The sequence below is a fragment of the Malus domestica genome, chromosome 06, assembly GCF_042453785.1.
Source record: "Malus domestica chromosome 06, GDT2T_hap1".
NCBI classification, from domain to species: domain Eukaryota; kingdom Viridiplantae; phylum Streptophyta; class Magnoliopsida; order Rosales; family Rosaceae; genus Malus; species Malus domestica.
In genome coordinates this window covers 35,063,754-35,079,964 of record NC_091666.1, presented here as the reverse complement: position 1 = coordinate 35,079,964, position 16,211 = coordinate 35,063,754, and the positions used below count along the sequence as shown (strand labels likewise).

At 41.1% G+C, this 16,211-nt stretch overlaps 1 protein-coding gene across 3 annotated transcripts; it reads right to left on the bottom strand.

Moving 5' to 3' along the window:
* Positions 1-6,534: 6,534 nt before the first annotated feature.
* LOC103428368 (protein argonaute 1-like) lies at positions 6,535-16,211 on the bottom strand. Of its 3 annotated transcripts, none has more exons than XM_070823874.1 (23): positions 15,678-16,209; positions 13,583-13,812; positions 12,942-13,549; positions 12,634-12,842; positions 12,394-12,543; positions 12,162-12,295; positions 11,925-12,034; positions 11,401-11,507; positions 10,655-10,793; positions 10,456-10,572; positions 10,167-10,274; positions 10,014-10,085; positions 9,103-9,225; positions 8,861-9,020; positions 8,482-8,744; positions 8,243-8,385; positions 8,031-8,093; positions 7,891-7,954; positions 7,598-7,733; positions 7,430-7,503; positions 7,251-7,345; positions 7,137-7,168; positions 6,535-7,038 (listed from the first exon to the last, which is right to left on the bottom strand). In XM_070823874.1, exons 2-23 carry the CDS (start codon positions 13,788-13,790, stop codon positions 6,812-6,814), a joined length of 3,342 nt encoding a protein of 1,113 aa, XP_070679975.1. In that variant the 5' UTR covers positions 13,791-13,812; positions 15,678-16,209; the 3' UTR covers positions 6,535-6,811. The 3 variants fall into 3 exon arrangements, with proteins under 3 accessions (XP_070679975.1, XP_028959966.1, XP_008364694.1); XM_029104133.2 differs by having other exon boundaries at positions 12,942-13,582; positions 13,616-13,812; XM_008366472.4 differs by having other exon boundaries at positions 12,942-13,812; positions 15,678-16,211.

The following is a 16,211-nucleotide window of genomic DNA, read 5'->3' as shown; positions in this document are numbered from 1 at the left end:
ATCCGGGGTAAAGTAGGAGTAGCCGAAATTGAAGGAAAGATGAGAGAAAATCGGTTACGGTGGTTTGGACATGTGCAAAGAAGGCCTACTGACGCTCCGATTAGAAGATGCGACTATGGGACAGAGGTTCAGGGCCGAAGGGGTAGAGGAAGACCTAGGAAAACTTTGGAAGAGACTCTAAGAAAAGACTTAGAGTACTTGGATCTAACGAAGGACATGACACATGACCGAGCACAATGGCGTTCTAAGATTCATATAGCCAATCCCACTCAGTGACTTGGATTTTCCAAGTCTTCAACCGAGAAGTTTTCCTCACTCGAAAAATTAAGGGAACACTACCCCAACCTACATGCTCCACTCAGAAAGCTTCAACATACAAGCTTCAACAAAAGAAAATTCAAAGAACTTAGCGAAGAAGGCTTTGGTGTATTTAACACAATATGTTGAAATGAAGGAAAACTTATTTATTGATATCCCCGATAAGCTACAAATATGTACATATACATGAGTCAAAATAAACAAACAAGATGGAGCCTTCACAAAGGTTGCTTAGGAGAAGTCTCAGCAGTCGGTAGAGCCCCAGAAAGATAAGGCATCGGAGGGGGATCATTCGGAGCCTCAGTACTGGACAGAACCCTAGAAGGAGGAGGCATCAGAGGTTAATCATTTGGAGCTTCATTACGCGGTACAGCCCCAGAAGACGAAGGCAATAAATGCCTTTGGAACAAACCCACAAATCTCTGATGATCAAGTAAAACCTGACCATCAGTTTCCTTCATCTGGTCAAGCTTCCTCTTCATGTTTGTAGCATAGTCATGTGCGAGCCGGTGCAACTGTTTATTCTCATGCTTGAGCCCTCTAATCTCCTGTTTGAGACTCATCACTTCGGCCGCCAATGATTCAACTTGGCGGGTTCGAGCAAATAAGCGTTGGGCCATATTAGACACAGAACCTGCACACTGAACACTGAGAGCCAGTGAATCCTTAACAGCTAACTCATCAGACCGTTTGGAAAGTAGTCTGTTATCTTTGGGAGTGAGAAGGTTCCTGGCCACCACCGCAGCGGTCATATCATTCTTCATCACAGAATCCCCAACGGTAAGATGACCAGTAGGGGAGACGAAGGATGGGCGCCATATGTTGTCTGGAGAAGGCGGGGCTGCCTCTTCAACAAGGTTCAAGTCAAAACGACGGTCGGAGGGGCCAGACATTTTCAAAGGTATTGAAGAGAGAAGAGGTCGGACAAATCAAGATCTTAGAAGTGCAAGAATGAAGCTTCTACTGGTGGAGATTCAAGTGTGCTTTGGAACTTAATGCCAGCCCCTATAAAAAGCTGCACTCGACGGAGCTTCAGACATCGAAGAGGCGCCTGCTCAGAAATCGAAGAGGCGTTTGCTTTCTCAAAAGCTGGGCTGCTTAGAGACCACGAGGGTTGATCTCATAAATCGAAGAGGTGTTTGCTTTCTCAAAAGTTGGGCTGCTCAAAGACCACGAAAGCCGATCTCAGAAATCGAAGAGGCGCTCGCTTCCTCAAAAGCTGGGCTCCTCAGAGACCACGAGGGCCGATCTTAGAAATCGAAGAGGCACCTACTTTTCCAGCCTTGTCAGCACCTGTCACACGCACACTCAGCTTTGCAGAAATTATAGGTATTCTGTCGAAGACTTCTGGGGAAGTAGAAAACACATGAATCTTACTGTCCAATCACCCACTTCCCACACGCAGCAATAGCTCATGGGTACCACAGATAACTTTGCCAAAGTTCTCTGCCAAAGTTGAGCACGTGAAGCTTGCAGCTCCCACTACATCGCTCTGACCAAGAAGGGTAAAAGAATAGCAAAGAAACAGCACTAACAAAGTTTAGACCCATAAATTTTGAAGGTCTAGCTACCATATTATTACCCACAAGGGTAAAGGAACAGTACCACTGTTGGATAATTGGAAAGTCCCTGTGTGTCAACCTCTGTGCCTCGTGGCAAGGTAGACTAGCAAACATGCCCAACCTTTACTCACATTCGAGAAAACACTCCCAATAAGATTGCTTGCTCCAAAATCGAAGAGGCACCGTCCTCCGAATCTCGAGAGCCAGACTCCCAACATGACTACTTTCTCAAAAATCGAAGAGAGGGTAAAGGAACAGTACCATTGCTGGATAATTGGAAAGTCCTTGTGTGTCAACCTCTGTGCTTCGTGGCAAGGTAGACTAGCAAACATGCCCAACCTTTACTCACATTCGAGAAAACACTCCCAACAAGATTGCTTGCTCCAAAATCGAAGAGGCACCGCCCTCCGAATCTCGAGAGCCAGACTTCCAACATGATTACTTTCTCAAAAATCGAAGAGACACTGCTCCTCGAATCTCGAGAGCCAGACCCCCAGCATGATTGCTTTCTCAAAAATCGAAGAGGCATCGTTCTCCGAATCAATCGAAGAGGCGCTCGCTTTCTCAAAAGCTGGGCTGCTCAGAGACCACGAGGGCCGATCTCAGAAATCGAAGAGGCACCTTCTTTTCTAGCCTTGTCAGCACCTGTCACACGCACACTTAGCTTTGCGGAAATTATGGGCATTCTGTCGAAGACTTCTGGTGAAGTAGAAAGCACATGAATCTTACTGTTCAATCACCCACTTCCCACACGCAACAATAGCTCATGGGTACCACAGATAACTTTGTCAAAGTCTCTGCCAAAGTTGAGCACGTGAAACTTGCAGCTCCCACTACATCGCTCTGACCAAGAAAGGTAAAAGAATAGCAAAGAAACAGCACTAACAAAGTTTAGACACATAAATTTTGAAGGTCTAGCTACCATATTATTACCCACAAGGGTAAAGGAACAGTACCACTGCTGGATAATTGGAAAGTCCCTGTGTGTCAACCTCCGTGCTTCGTGGCAAGGTAGACTAGCAAACATGCCCAACCTTTACTCACATTCGAGAAAACACTCCCAACAAGATTGCTTACTCCAAAATCGAAGAGGCACCGCCTTCCGAATCTCGAGAGCCAGACTCCCAACATGATTACTTTCTCAAAAATCGAAGAGACACTGCTTCCCGAATCTCGAGAGCCAGACCCCCACCATGATTGCTTTCTCAAAAATCGAAGAAGCATCGTTCTCCGAATCTCGAGAGCCAGATACCACATACCACTTTTTCAAAGTGCTCTGATAGAGTTAAAACATGTGAAGCTGGCAGCTCCCACTACCGTGCTATGACCAAGCAGGGTAAAGGAATAGCATTACTACTTGTTGTTAGGGAGACTCCTATATATGTCGACCTCCATCCCCAACGGACAGGCAGACCTGCAAAAATGCTCAACCCTTCCTCATATCTGAGAGGGCACTCCCAACGAAGCCTTTCGAAATATTCAGCTTTCTTTCCCCCCGATAATACCTTTGCAAACAAGCTATACTAGAGCAAGAATATCTCATATCATCAGGGTTAAAAGCAAGAGTATCCCATATCATGCTTTTTCCCTGTCTTTTCCTTTGGCCTTGTTTTTACCTGCAAGACAAGGAGAAAGAGAGCAATCAGTCAGCACTTGAAATCAAGCTCCCAGCCAGGAACTGACAGCCTGGAACCCCTTACCTGATTACTTACCTGGCATTGCTCTCGAGTACTCATCTTCAACATCTTATGTTGCCAGGGAAGATACCGCATCTGCTTGAGGAACAGATAGGGCAAGTGCGAAGGATACAAGGAAGCATGTGGAGACAAGCGTAACAGCACACGTGCCGATCCATCCATTACTCTGTCAAAAGCAAAAGTATCCCATATCAGCAGGGTCGAACGTACTCTAGATTTGATGGACTTGTTTTGACCCTCAAATTCTTCAGTCGGCCTTATACTCTGGAGGAAACCAGAAAACCCTCCAGCTCAGTTCAAGAATAAGCCTGTGGAAAGTTACTTCTTCAAAAGCAAAAGTATCCCATATCATCTCTTCTCATTTTTCTTCTCTTTATCCTTCATGCTGCTGCAAGATGGGGAGAAGGTGAACAATCAGCCGGAGCTCTGATTGCTTACCTTGTCTGTCACCTTTTTCAGCAAATCCCCTAGCTCGGCGACTTGGGGGACTCCTACTACATGGTTTGTATCGCGCTTGACCAAGCCTGAAACTACAAGTAAGCTTCAAGTGAAATTGATACATTACCTTGTGCATCTCCATCAGTTAAAGATACCACCCCTGGATGGAGGAAGAGTACTTCCAGATAAGCTGCCACATCTACCTATGAGACAGATAAGGCAAGTCAAGATGATACCACACTCCGATACTTAGAAGTTTCGTGATTACGAGATCATTCTCCCACAATATTTCCTAATGTCATTTGTACTTTAATGTCATTTGTACTAAATCATTCACTTGTACTCACTAAAGGAGAGCTTGAACCTATGTACTTGTGTAAACCCTTCACAATTAATGAGAACTCTTCTATTCCGTGGACGTAGCCAATCTGGGTGAACCACGTACATCTTGTGTTTGCTTTCCTATCTCTATCCATTTATATACTTATCCACACTAATGACCGGAGCAATTTAGCGAAGATCACAAAAAGCGACCGTTTTCGGTACCTAGGATCTATCTTACAAGAGAACGGAGAATTAGATGGAGATCTCAACCATAGAATACGAGCTGGATGGATGAAGTGTAAGAGTGCATCCAGCATTGTTGTGTGACCGTCGTAGGCCACTGAAGCTCAAGGGAAAATTTTATAAGACGGCAATAAGGCCAGCGATGTTGTATGACACAGAATGTTGGGCGGTGAAACATCAACACGTACACAAAATGGGTGTAGCAGAGATGAGGATGCTTCGTGGGATGTGTGGGCACACGAGAAAGGATAAGATTGAGAATGAGGATATTCGAGGTAAAGTAGGAGTAGCCGAAATTGAAGGAAAGATGAGAGAAAATCGGTTCCGGTGATTTGGACATGTGCAAAGAAGGCCGACTGACGCTCCGGTTCGAAGATGTGACTACGGGACAGAGGTTCAGGGCCGAAGGGGTAGAGGAAGACCTAGGAAAACTTTGGAAGAGACTCTAAGAAAAGGCTTAGAGTACTTGGATCTAACGGAGGACATGACACAAAACCGAGCGCAATGGCGTTCTAGGATTCATATAGCCGACCCCACTTAGTGGGAAAAGGCTTTGTTGTTGTTGTTGTTGTTGTTGTGGTGTATTTAATCGTATTTATGATAAAAACAGAAAGTGTAACAATTGTTTTTTAAAGTTTGTAGAACAATCGTACACGACACTTTGCTGCGTGAAAACAACGTGCTCATGTTCTATCTTATCAAGTCATATTGAAAATGAATAGATGCGTTACTTTGATGGGTTGTGCCGTGTCAACATTCTATACTCATTTCGACACGTTGACAAAGGTCTAATTAATCATTTCCAGGTCTATCCAAACATGCTAAGGTTAGGCCATTCTTTACCATTCTTGTTTGGGTTGGAACGTCAACTTTCTTTTGAAATTAGAGCAAGTTACATTAAGTATGAGACAAAATGACCACACATGTCTCACGTTACCCGTTAACTTGTTCACGTGATTGACTCAACCACACAGGAGTGGGCATATGAGAGGGTGAAGAAACGTCTCACTTGAGAAAGTTAGAAAACATTGCAAAGGAGAATAGGTTTAAGGGATTAGTCACTTAACTTATTGCCAATTAATTTTAGTATAAAACTTTAATGATGGGCTTAAAGCTGAATGCACAGCTTGATTTGAGTGTGATTCTCTTCCTCTTCCCTTTTATTTTCTCTTCTTTTCATTTCTTTTCTTTTCTTTTCGTTCTAGTTGATTTTCGACACCCGCACCACCTATTCATTCATTTCATGTAATTTCTTTTATTTTCCGGAGGCTGCTTATTAAATGACCAAAGTACCACTGCTATCAAATCCAATCCAATCCAATCCCAAGGTCAATATCCAATCGTTTTCAGTTTTCATGTTCAACTAAGTTTGTTTGCAAGGGCAGCGGTTTCTTGTGCAATTTGTTCTGTTTTTGTTGCTACTTTAACTTTACATCAAAAAGCTCAAGTAAGCTCTACTCTATTTCTGTTTGGGTGGATTGGAATGGATTGATTTAAAAGCCAACTTTTTGAAGGTGGTCCATTCATCCTCTAGTCTAGTCTAGCGTTTGTTCATATGGAATTGGAAAAAGTCACTTAAATCTTAGGGACAAAGTTTAGGCATATTTCTTGAGGCATATAATTCGTGACGGAAACTACTCAACATTTTGTTGGCATGACAAGTGGCAGCCCCAGATGATGGTCTGGTTACTTGGATTGTGATTTGATCTTGTATACAAGTTACTTTGGGTGATTTGATGCCTTCTTTTCTTTGCTCTTGTTGCATTGGGTTTACTCCCTTCTTCCTTTTTCTAATATACTTGTTTATTTCTCTTTATGACTTTCGCCGAACTCCCCCTTCCCCCCTAATGTAACATATATCGTTCTACTAAAAAAAAATATATATATATACACTTGTTTATTCATAAACAAATAAAATACGACTGCGGGTAAAGTAATAACGCATTTGTAAATACTACAAAACGCTTTAGTCTTCTTAGCATTACTCATTCCACATTATTATTATCATTGGGGGGAAATGTTTTCCCAATATCTGCATTGGTGGCAGTGCAGTGGCACCAGGTTCAACAACACATACATTGTTTATTGCCAAAGCCCAAACCAGAACCATATGATTTGGGATGCATCTCTCATGCATCAAGATACCAGATCACTATCTTACTGTTTAACTTAATAACTACTTGGTCAAATGTCAATTATTACCAGGGACCAGGACAGATTATTCCTCCCCTAACAGTAGAACATAACCCTCTTCACATTCTCCTTCAGAGCAGGCAAGGGCCTCACTGCAGCGTTTGCACTTGCTGCTCGCGTACCCCGTCCACCTGATCCTCCGCCACCCCCATATCCACGTCCAGCATTAGCACCACTTGTCACTGACCCCCCTTCCGACGTTTGTGGTTCCATATAGAAACGGGCTCGAAATGCAGCAAGATGGGCATAGTACGCAGGGGGCACTGCCAAATTGGAAAACTCGTCAATTTTACTATTTACTAGTAATTCAACGAAATGAGCATGTTATAAAAATAATCTGAGAGAGAGAGAGCGCGCTCACCCACGGAAACAGAACGGGTGCACCTCGCATATCTGCATCAGTTGAACTCAATCACTAAAACAAACACAAACAAAATGACAAACATGAAACTAATAGGTGCACCACCAAACTTACGTGTAGCAAAGGTTATTTGTAAGGGTCTGCAATCCATCAGCTGAAAATTTGTTTTCATCCCATAGCACATGGTAATGAGCTGGACGGCTAGTGCCCTGTTTAACATGATGACTACTAATTTAACAACACTCCCAAAACTTTTCAGAGTATACATTAACATACAATAAATGAATCGCTACCTGAATTCCAGCATGGCTGCATAAGTAGAAATCAAATTCAGTTGGATGACAAATCTTTGAGTCTACAACAGTACCTGTAAAATCAATGTCAAAGCGTTTTATACCACATTTCACATATGAGTTCTTAAAATCATGGAAAAGAAGTTCCAAGTCTAGCAGAATTAGTACCGGGTAATATATTCCCACTTTTGTCAACTGTTTTCGGGTCATTATGGTGGTTGGCAAACAATCTGGTATGATGGCGCTTCTGAACCACAACAAAAGTCACTGGAGGCTGATAGTCTGGCTCCAAAGAGGCGCATGCCTGAATTATGGAGAAAAAAAAAAAACAGATAGTATATATTAAGATGAGAAAGGGATTAACTAAGGTTTATCAATTTCCTGACAAAGATGCGAAACAGAAAGGAAGTTATAATTTATGACTAAAGTTGAGAAACTGAATTTTAAAAAAGTAGATTTACCTTACGAATGGCATCAAGTTCATACAGCAAAACTTGATAGAACTGCCCTTCACTGACACCATCCCTGCACAACCATAGATACACCATCAGATCAGAGAAAAAACGAAGTAAAGGTAGTGGCAGCAGAATATAAGACATGCCTGTAAAATATGATGCGTTGAGGTTTCTGCCCAGTTGATCTACGGAAAGATATGAGCAATTCCCTGTATTCAAAAGAATAAATATCTGAATCCTATAATCCCAAGCATAAGTTTATTTATATGCATTAAGAAAAAGGAAAGTAATCATGTCCAACAACTAATACTAGAAGAACCTAAATGAATGAGAGAGAGAGAGAGAAACAGAGTCATACTTGATCATGCCACCAGACATTGTCCCTCTTGTTGGATCCTGCCATGTTTTGAATAAATCTTGGATGAGTTCCTGTCGGTGGGTTTGAGCGGAAACCAAACCAGCATATTTTGTAATTTCAGGCCAGTCTTGAGACGCCACAACCTGAATAATAATTTTGAAATAGTCAAACCCCATTCTGGGGCGAAGAGAATAAATTCACATGCAAGCTAAAGCACAAATGTATGTTCAGTAACACACAGCTGCAATTGATGGACTTGAATCCTCTCCAGGATGAGGATGGGTGACATCAGCACCAAAAATGATAGTAGGTCGGTCACTGACTAAAGGAATTCGCCTTGACAGAGCATCAACTAGCACTGTATTCCTCCCCCCAACCTTCACATTAATCTTCAAAGTTACATTTGCCAAATACTGTTGCTTATTTGTCTTAAAGACGTGTTTTGTTAAACAACACTGGGAAACAATGCCAAGATCTGTCTCACATATTCGTTTCAAATCACCTGGATAGCAAATAATGACAAATGTCAAGTCCAAGATCCATTCCTAAAATAAAAAAATGGCAAAACTTTGAAAGAGCAATATGGTTAATTAAGTTAATTTAGTTCAAGTTCCAAACCATAAAGAGAGCCATTATTATCAGGCAAGATAGCAATAAGCAGCTCAATCTCCTGGCCCTGAAGTTTGGTCATGGCTTCTTGGTAGCGAGTTTTCAGAGCCCGCTCCACCTGATCTGGACGAGCGGTAATAGGTGGAAGTACTGGTTCAGGATTGAAATCCTAAGGGAAATCCAACATTGCATGAGGTATCACAGATTTCGAAGAGAATGAATAAAATATAAGGGCATCACAGGCCTCATACCATGCCAGAAACATTACACATTTGAGCAAGTTCTTGGCAGAACCGACGGGCAGCAGCATCTTGCACACTCCACGAAAAATTTATGCACATCCAATTGTTGACTCTGCCGCCATTAACCATTTTCTGAAACAATACAATAGTAAATCAAAGAAAGTATAAAGACAATTATACCCTCGACTTCAACAAGAGACAAAAACATCATCATTCAATATGGGAAACACAGCCACAATAACCTCCGACAAGTTACAACCACCAGTGGTAATGCCTTTTTCTAGAAAACCACTAGAACTTAACAGAAACATTATATGCCCTTCTATTGCCAACATAAGATAGGCAGAATATCATGTGCAAGGCCAACTAAATCAGCGACTGATCAAGTTAGCAAACTAGTCCAAAGGAACCAAAACTAAGAACAAATGCCATTGCAGAGATGCGATATATAGGTGATCGGTCCAGTGCACAATACCATTATTGTTCCACAAGCAATCTGAAAGGAACCAAAACTAAGAACAAATGCCATTTCTAAGTATGACCTCATAGACACACAACATCTGTGGCTGCCATGCACTTTCCCTTCCCTCCACCCAAACCCCCAAAAAAGTAAAAAGAAAAACCTGGGATTTTTTTTTTTTGAGATACTTGCAAACACACTCTTTCTCTAACCCACCACCACCTACTTATTTTACTTTAAACAATTAATTTCTAGGCTAGTGCTACAACAGCACAACATTAACAAGAATTCCTAACATCCCCACCACAGAATGTAGCCCAAAGTATATAAAAGGTTTCATGGCAGAAGCAAATTAATTGCCATGCACAAAAATATAGACACATGTATACAGCCAGCTTCATGTGCTCATCAATTACAAGCTATTCTGAAAAAGGAAACCATAGATTTATGCTAAAGATACCTTATTCATCATGTTCCACTGTCCAACTCGAGGCAGGCAATCCTTTTCTCTGCCTGTATCATGATATTTAAGCTGCGAAACAAGATTCAGCTTAATTTCATCCATTTAGTGAAGGAACAAAGGGTGGTACCAAAAGCTTGAAAAAACATATACCCTGGGCGCAGGAAGGATGCGAGCTTCAACCAAAGTGAGATTCTCGCTGATTTTAATCCCAAACTCCTGAGCATAAGGATCTTCGTGGTAAGCATTTTGACGAACTGTCTGAAGAGTGAAAATTTCAACCAACAGATACCGAGTGAGTAGAACTTTACAAGTCAGGCCCAAGGAATGTCAACATCAGAAGACAAACAAATTAAATTTCACTAAATGAAAAATTGGTACACCATACATGAAACGTAACAGTTGTGATGTAAGCCAATAAAAGAAATCCACAATATCTAACCTGCATAATGTCATGTTCCCTTTCGTAAGGACGCTGACAGGTCACTTTAAGCAAAGCAGTAATCTGTCTCTCATTCAGCCTCCGGGAGTACCTCTGACCCTCAACAATTTTACAAACCTGAACACAATGATTGCTTATTAACATGCTTGTCCAGTTAAAAATAAATAAAATAAAATACAAAGAAAGTTGCACTTCTTACCTCCATGGGCAAATAATTTGACCTTTGTTGATTTCCCACTTGTAGGCAAGGCAGCTGGGTATGCTTAATGATGAAGCCATAGGTTTCATGAAAGTACTCAACAACTGATTTCATAGTATTTTGCTGATCGAGTGGGAAGCTAAACAATCAAGAAACAGCGTCAGAAAAACAAGTGTATGCAGCGGCAGCCTCAAGTAAAAACTAAGAGTCTACCTGATGAAGATTTATAATAACTTTTTCTAATTTAAGAGACAAATGCGAGAGAGGGAGATGGGCGAGGAAAACGGCAAAGAGAGGCATGAGAAATGTAAAACTAAAACCTATTTCACATGGTTTTTAGTGCTTATTGTATACCATTATATGTTTTTTCTCTCCTCTCTCCCTCATCTCTATCATCTCTGCTCACATTTTCATGATACTTTTACTTCACTTCATTAAAAGAATAACAAAAAGGTTCAGGATCCAAAGTTTCCTCTCAATTCTGTGTATTTTCTCTCCTCTTTCATTTTTCTCTGATTTTTTTCTTCTCTATCCTTCCCCTTTGACAGGTAAGGCTGATCAAAGGGACCATACTAAAAGCACGTCCATAGTGTGTATGAACATTTAGGAAATTAGACATTCAGGATGGGGGCAAATGAATCGGTCCAAAAGTATGGGGGGTTTATCATTATCATCAAAACTTGTGATAGTAAGCAATTTCTAATCCACACAAGTAACCAATGACAACATAAGATGTGAATACTCACGTCAGTTCTCTTGTTGCCTGCGATGTCAAACCAGATATGCGATATTTTCTGCGCATATTTCCACGGTGCGTAACTTCAACCTTTATTCCTCGCAGAGCCTTCTTTATCTGTTGTTACACAAAAAACAATGATTCTGATATCCGTTATAAATTAAAGTGAAAGTTAATTCTACAGACTGTCAGACATCATATCGAGAAAGTTACATTACACAAACAAGATTGGTTTGTCACAATAAACATCTAGCCTTGATGAAAAGTTGATAAAATATTCCAATATTCCATCCAAAAATTTAACAGAAATGAAGTTGATTTTGACACAAAATGAAGGAAAAATAAGAGGCAGCTTCTGCAGTGGGATTCTGCACCTACAGGAAAATAAATGGACTTCCACCGTTTGAACAGTCCAGAATAAAACACAAACCAACACAAGCAGGATCCTGCAGTGGAAGCTCCCTAGGGAGATTGATAAAACAAAAACTAAACCTACCTTCACAATTTATCACAAGACGATGAACAAAATCTTACCTTCACACGATCAGCATCAGACAATGGTCTAGATGAAATGTCTCGGTTGAGCAGCTCATTGACAAACTCAATGACCGGAAGTGGCTCAATGAAAGCAGTAGATGACATGTCTGGAACATTGATATTTTGTCAATGTTAATGGAAAAGTCGAATTGATAAAAGGAAGTGAACTGGAGAAAAAACAATCAAGATAGTTGCTGTAAAACTTTGATTTAAAAATCTTCAAAAATCAGGTACCAATATTCAGAGATAGCCCCATCTGTGTTGGACGAATACTTTGATAGAATCCACGCCAACTTTCCAAACCCTCACCAAGTGACTGCCTTCTACCCAGGTCAGGGGAATAAAACGAACGCGCAACAGGATAGTAACTACAATCAATCAAGTCCAACAGATTTAGCTCTAGAGCAATATTAATGTGTGAATATTGATGTGTACTGAACACATATAGAAGATAGATATCGTATACCTGGCGGTAGGCAGTTCACGCAGAACAATGTCAAGAACCTGCAGGGCTTCCTGAGGAGCCTCAGATTGCCTCCCCATCAGAAAGAGTTCTAGATGGTGCAGGTCAGCACGTGCAGCAAATTTGATAACCACTTTAAATTCTCTCTCCCTCCTGCAAGAAGGACAGAATGATAATCATATGGGTAAGAAAACTGTCAACAGAAACTATGTACAAACAAATTTTGAGCACTAAGTATCCCACCTTTGCCCGCCTGATCCATCATCATCATCCAGAAGGGTAATCCTGAAGTCCTTCAATGAGAAAGGGAGAGGGCCAGCAGTATACAAACTTTTGCGCCCATCATAGGCAGGTAGCCGATTTCCAAGATGGGATTCTCTGTATAAATCCACCAACCGCTTCATCACAGCCCGATTCAACCTCCGCGATGCAATATCAGGTGTAATTGTAACCTAACAACAAATAATATGCATTGAAAGCAATTATCAAACACAGATTTTTAGAACAATATGAGAAGGACAAAGACATATATGGACGGTAAAATAACTCACGTCATACTGGTGCAAATCTTTGTCGGGCAATTCAGCGAAGAAGTGGTTTGCCTTGACTATACATTTTATGCCAGTGGTGCCTTTGCCAGGGCGAAGAGGGAACCTCACTGACTTACTCGAGGCCGGAATGGGTTGAATTGTATTGCCAAGAGAAGGAGCAGGAACACCTTCTTGCTGGATGGTCATCTGGTGCAAAGGTTCCACCAATACTGAAGGCTGAGGCTCATAGGATGAGGAGGGTGCAGGGCCTGTGGCTTGAGGGGTGACCCCAGCAACATACGGAGCAGAGGTCGCTTGGTGCAGGTCGGGAACCGATGGTCTAGCTGAGCCACCACCAAAAGAAGGTCCTCCTCCCCCGCGGCCACGACTACTTCCACTACTGCCAGTTCCTCCACGACCTCCTCCTCCCTGACCACCCCGGGATCTACCTCTGAATTCAGGGGCCTGTGAGGGCGAGGTAGAGGGCCCACCATAACCATATTGCTGCTGTGGTGGCATCCCACGGCCACGGCCGCCGCCACCACCACCATAGCCTCTCTGTCCCCCCTGTGGTCCTTGTTGGGCCCAGGCTCTTCCACCTTGGTAACCTCCAGGTCCTCCTCCCCCACCTTGGTAACCGCCTGGTCCTCCTCCTCCCCCACCTTGGTAACCGCCTGGTCCTCCTCCTCCTCCACCTTGGTAACCGCCTGGTCCTCCTCCTCTTCCTCCTTCATAGTATTGTTGTGGTGCTGGTGCGGGTGCAGGTGCGGGTGAACTCCTCTGGGAAGATTGATCACTCCCCCCACTGCCTTCCTGAGGCTGAGAGCCTTCACCTCCACCAGGATTTTGATTTCTCTTCTTCCTCACCATGGTGAAATTCAACTAATGATGTCTGCAGAGTGAGAGTGCATACAGATCAAACCATAATTCAGCTCAAACTTCACTCACTCACTAATTAATCAGCTCAAAAAGCAATTAAGAATAAAATAGCAACCGAATCAAGGCAAGGCGGGATTAGAACATTCAAACACACTTGCCAATAAAATTTATGGCCAAATCCAGCAGACCCATATCATTGAACTAGCAAATTACTAGCAATGCATGCCCGCACGATGCCGCAGGTTTTTAAATTGTTTTAAACGTGTGGAATGATCAAAATCTATTTACATCCTTGTGTTCAATAAGGAACAAAAGATAGGTGCTTGTAGAATATATTACATAGCAAAAGTTTGGAATTAAGATGTTCATATAGATATAATACACATAAAAATAGGAAAATATCTTGTTTTTCCATGTCCCAACTTTTCACTTGTTCCTCAGTATTTCACTCTTCTTTCTTCTTCGTTGCCAAAAATCTTTTGAGTTTAATTATTACTACTTAAACATGTTAACGCATCCATAAGCTGACTAATTCTAATTAGCCTCATCATACAATTGCTAAATACTTATACGAAGAAGAATTAGCCAATTCTAATTAGCAACTGCTAATCAAACTGCAAAAGCAACATATGAGTTTTCCTGACTTCAAACATGAATTATGAGAACAAAACCATTACAGTATCATAAATCATAACTCAAAGCTAAATCAGAAAAGTATGATACACACAGTTGACGTTCTTTATATGTTGCAGGGAGTATAAATAAATAAAAGGTCATACCCAGTGCACAAGGCTCCCGCTTTACGCAGGGTCTGGGAGAGGAGGGAGTATAAATAAATAAATAAATAAATTCATTACATAAAGGTATTTCACCGTTTCCTTATCAACTAATGGCTATCTTCTTCTTTGGGTCCAACATCCTCAAAAAATTTGAATCTAACACATGAAATGATCAGAAATCATACAAAGTTGCAGTGAAAAAATTAACACAATCCTCGGAAAATGAAATTATTACAATAGTAGGGAAGAATAAAAACGAAAAACTACGGAAAATTTTGATAAGAATGCACATATATATTCAGCGGTTTAGGTTGGGTTTAGGCTGGGCTTAGTGTTGACTGTTGAGTTGAATCTAAAATTAAGACTAATCCTCATACGCTATTCCTTCTTCTACTTAATAAAAATGTCCCTAATGAACTGCAATTCAGATAGAACATCCTAATCCCCTTTTGGTCTCTTGGGGATTCAACTGAACACTAATACAATCACACAAAACCCGAATCATTATAAAAATTTCTTTCAGCCCTTTTTATCATTTTCCCAAAAGATCAACCCTTCAATATCAGAATCTACAATTACCACTTTTTTGCCAAAACCCAGAAAAACAATCAAAAAAATTAGCCAGAGAAGTGAGTGTTTACACCGAATAAAAATGAGATAAATGGAAAGCAAACACATTTCAACTATTTCAGCTATTTCAAATCTTTCTACAACAATATAGCTTTTCCCTAACAACAAATCTTTTCCCTTTCCACAAATTTTCACTTTGGACAGTATTTGAGTATAGAGGTTGATGGAAACTGAAGAGAGAGAGAGAGAGAGTTCGGATATAAGAACTCAAAAAATCCAAAACTCCAATTACCAGATTCATTCAAATGCACACAAACTAAAACACCACTACCAAACCCAGAAATTTAATCGAAATATTCTACAAAACCTATAAAAAAAATTACTGAATCTCAGATAAAATTACATCAAATAACCCATAAATTTAATGAATAATTCTCCAAAACCAGTAATTTAAACTAATAATTTACTAAAACTCAATTATTTTAAATCACAAATCTGAATCTTTACATGCAATAAGTCCATAAGGTACCTGAGGTGATGAGGAATAGTTTGAGACAACCTCGACGCCCGAAATCGTCGAATACAGGTCGGAAAAATCACAGAAGTTTTAGGGACTAAATCACAATAATCCGTAGGTTATAGAGATAAAATCTCCCAACAGCGATTTAAAAGGCCAGTTGGTGTGCAACTTTTTCCAGGTGAAGTTTTGGGGAGGCTTGGAAATCAAATCAACACAAACTTGGTGTGGAAAATATCAAAATAGTGGTAGAATAAGGTGCAAGAAATCTGGGCCGCATCCTCATGTTTGCATCAACAGAAATGGGTTTTGTGTTTGCCGTTGAATTTAAGAACGATCCGGAGAAAATTGGGTTTTAGGGTTCTAGGGATTTTGAGTGAACCGAATTGGAAGGAAAGATCTCTGAGAGCAGCAGCACCCAGCTGGTCACAGAGCAGCAATTGCTTTGCTTCTGTTTCTGCCTCCGGAGTCTGGAGGGTTGTCTTCTTCTTCTCTCTGTGAGAGAGGAGAGAGATGGGAAGGGATAGGAACGGAATTTCCCAAATG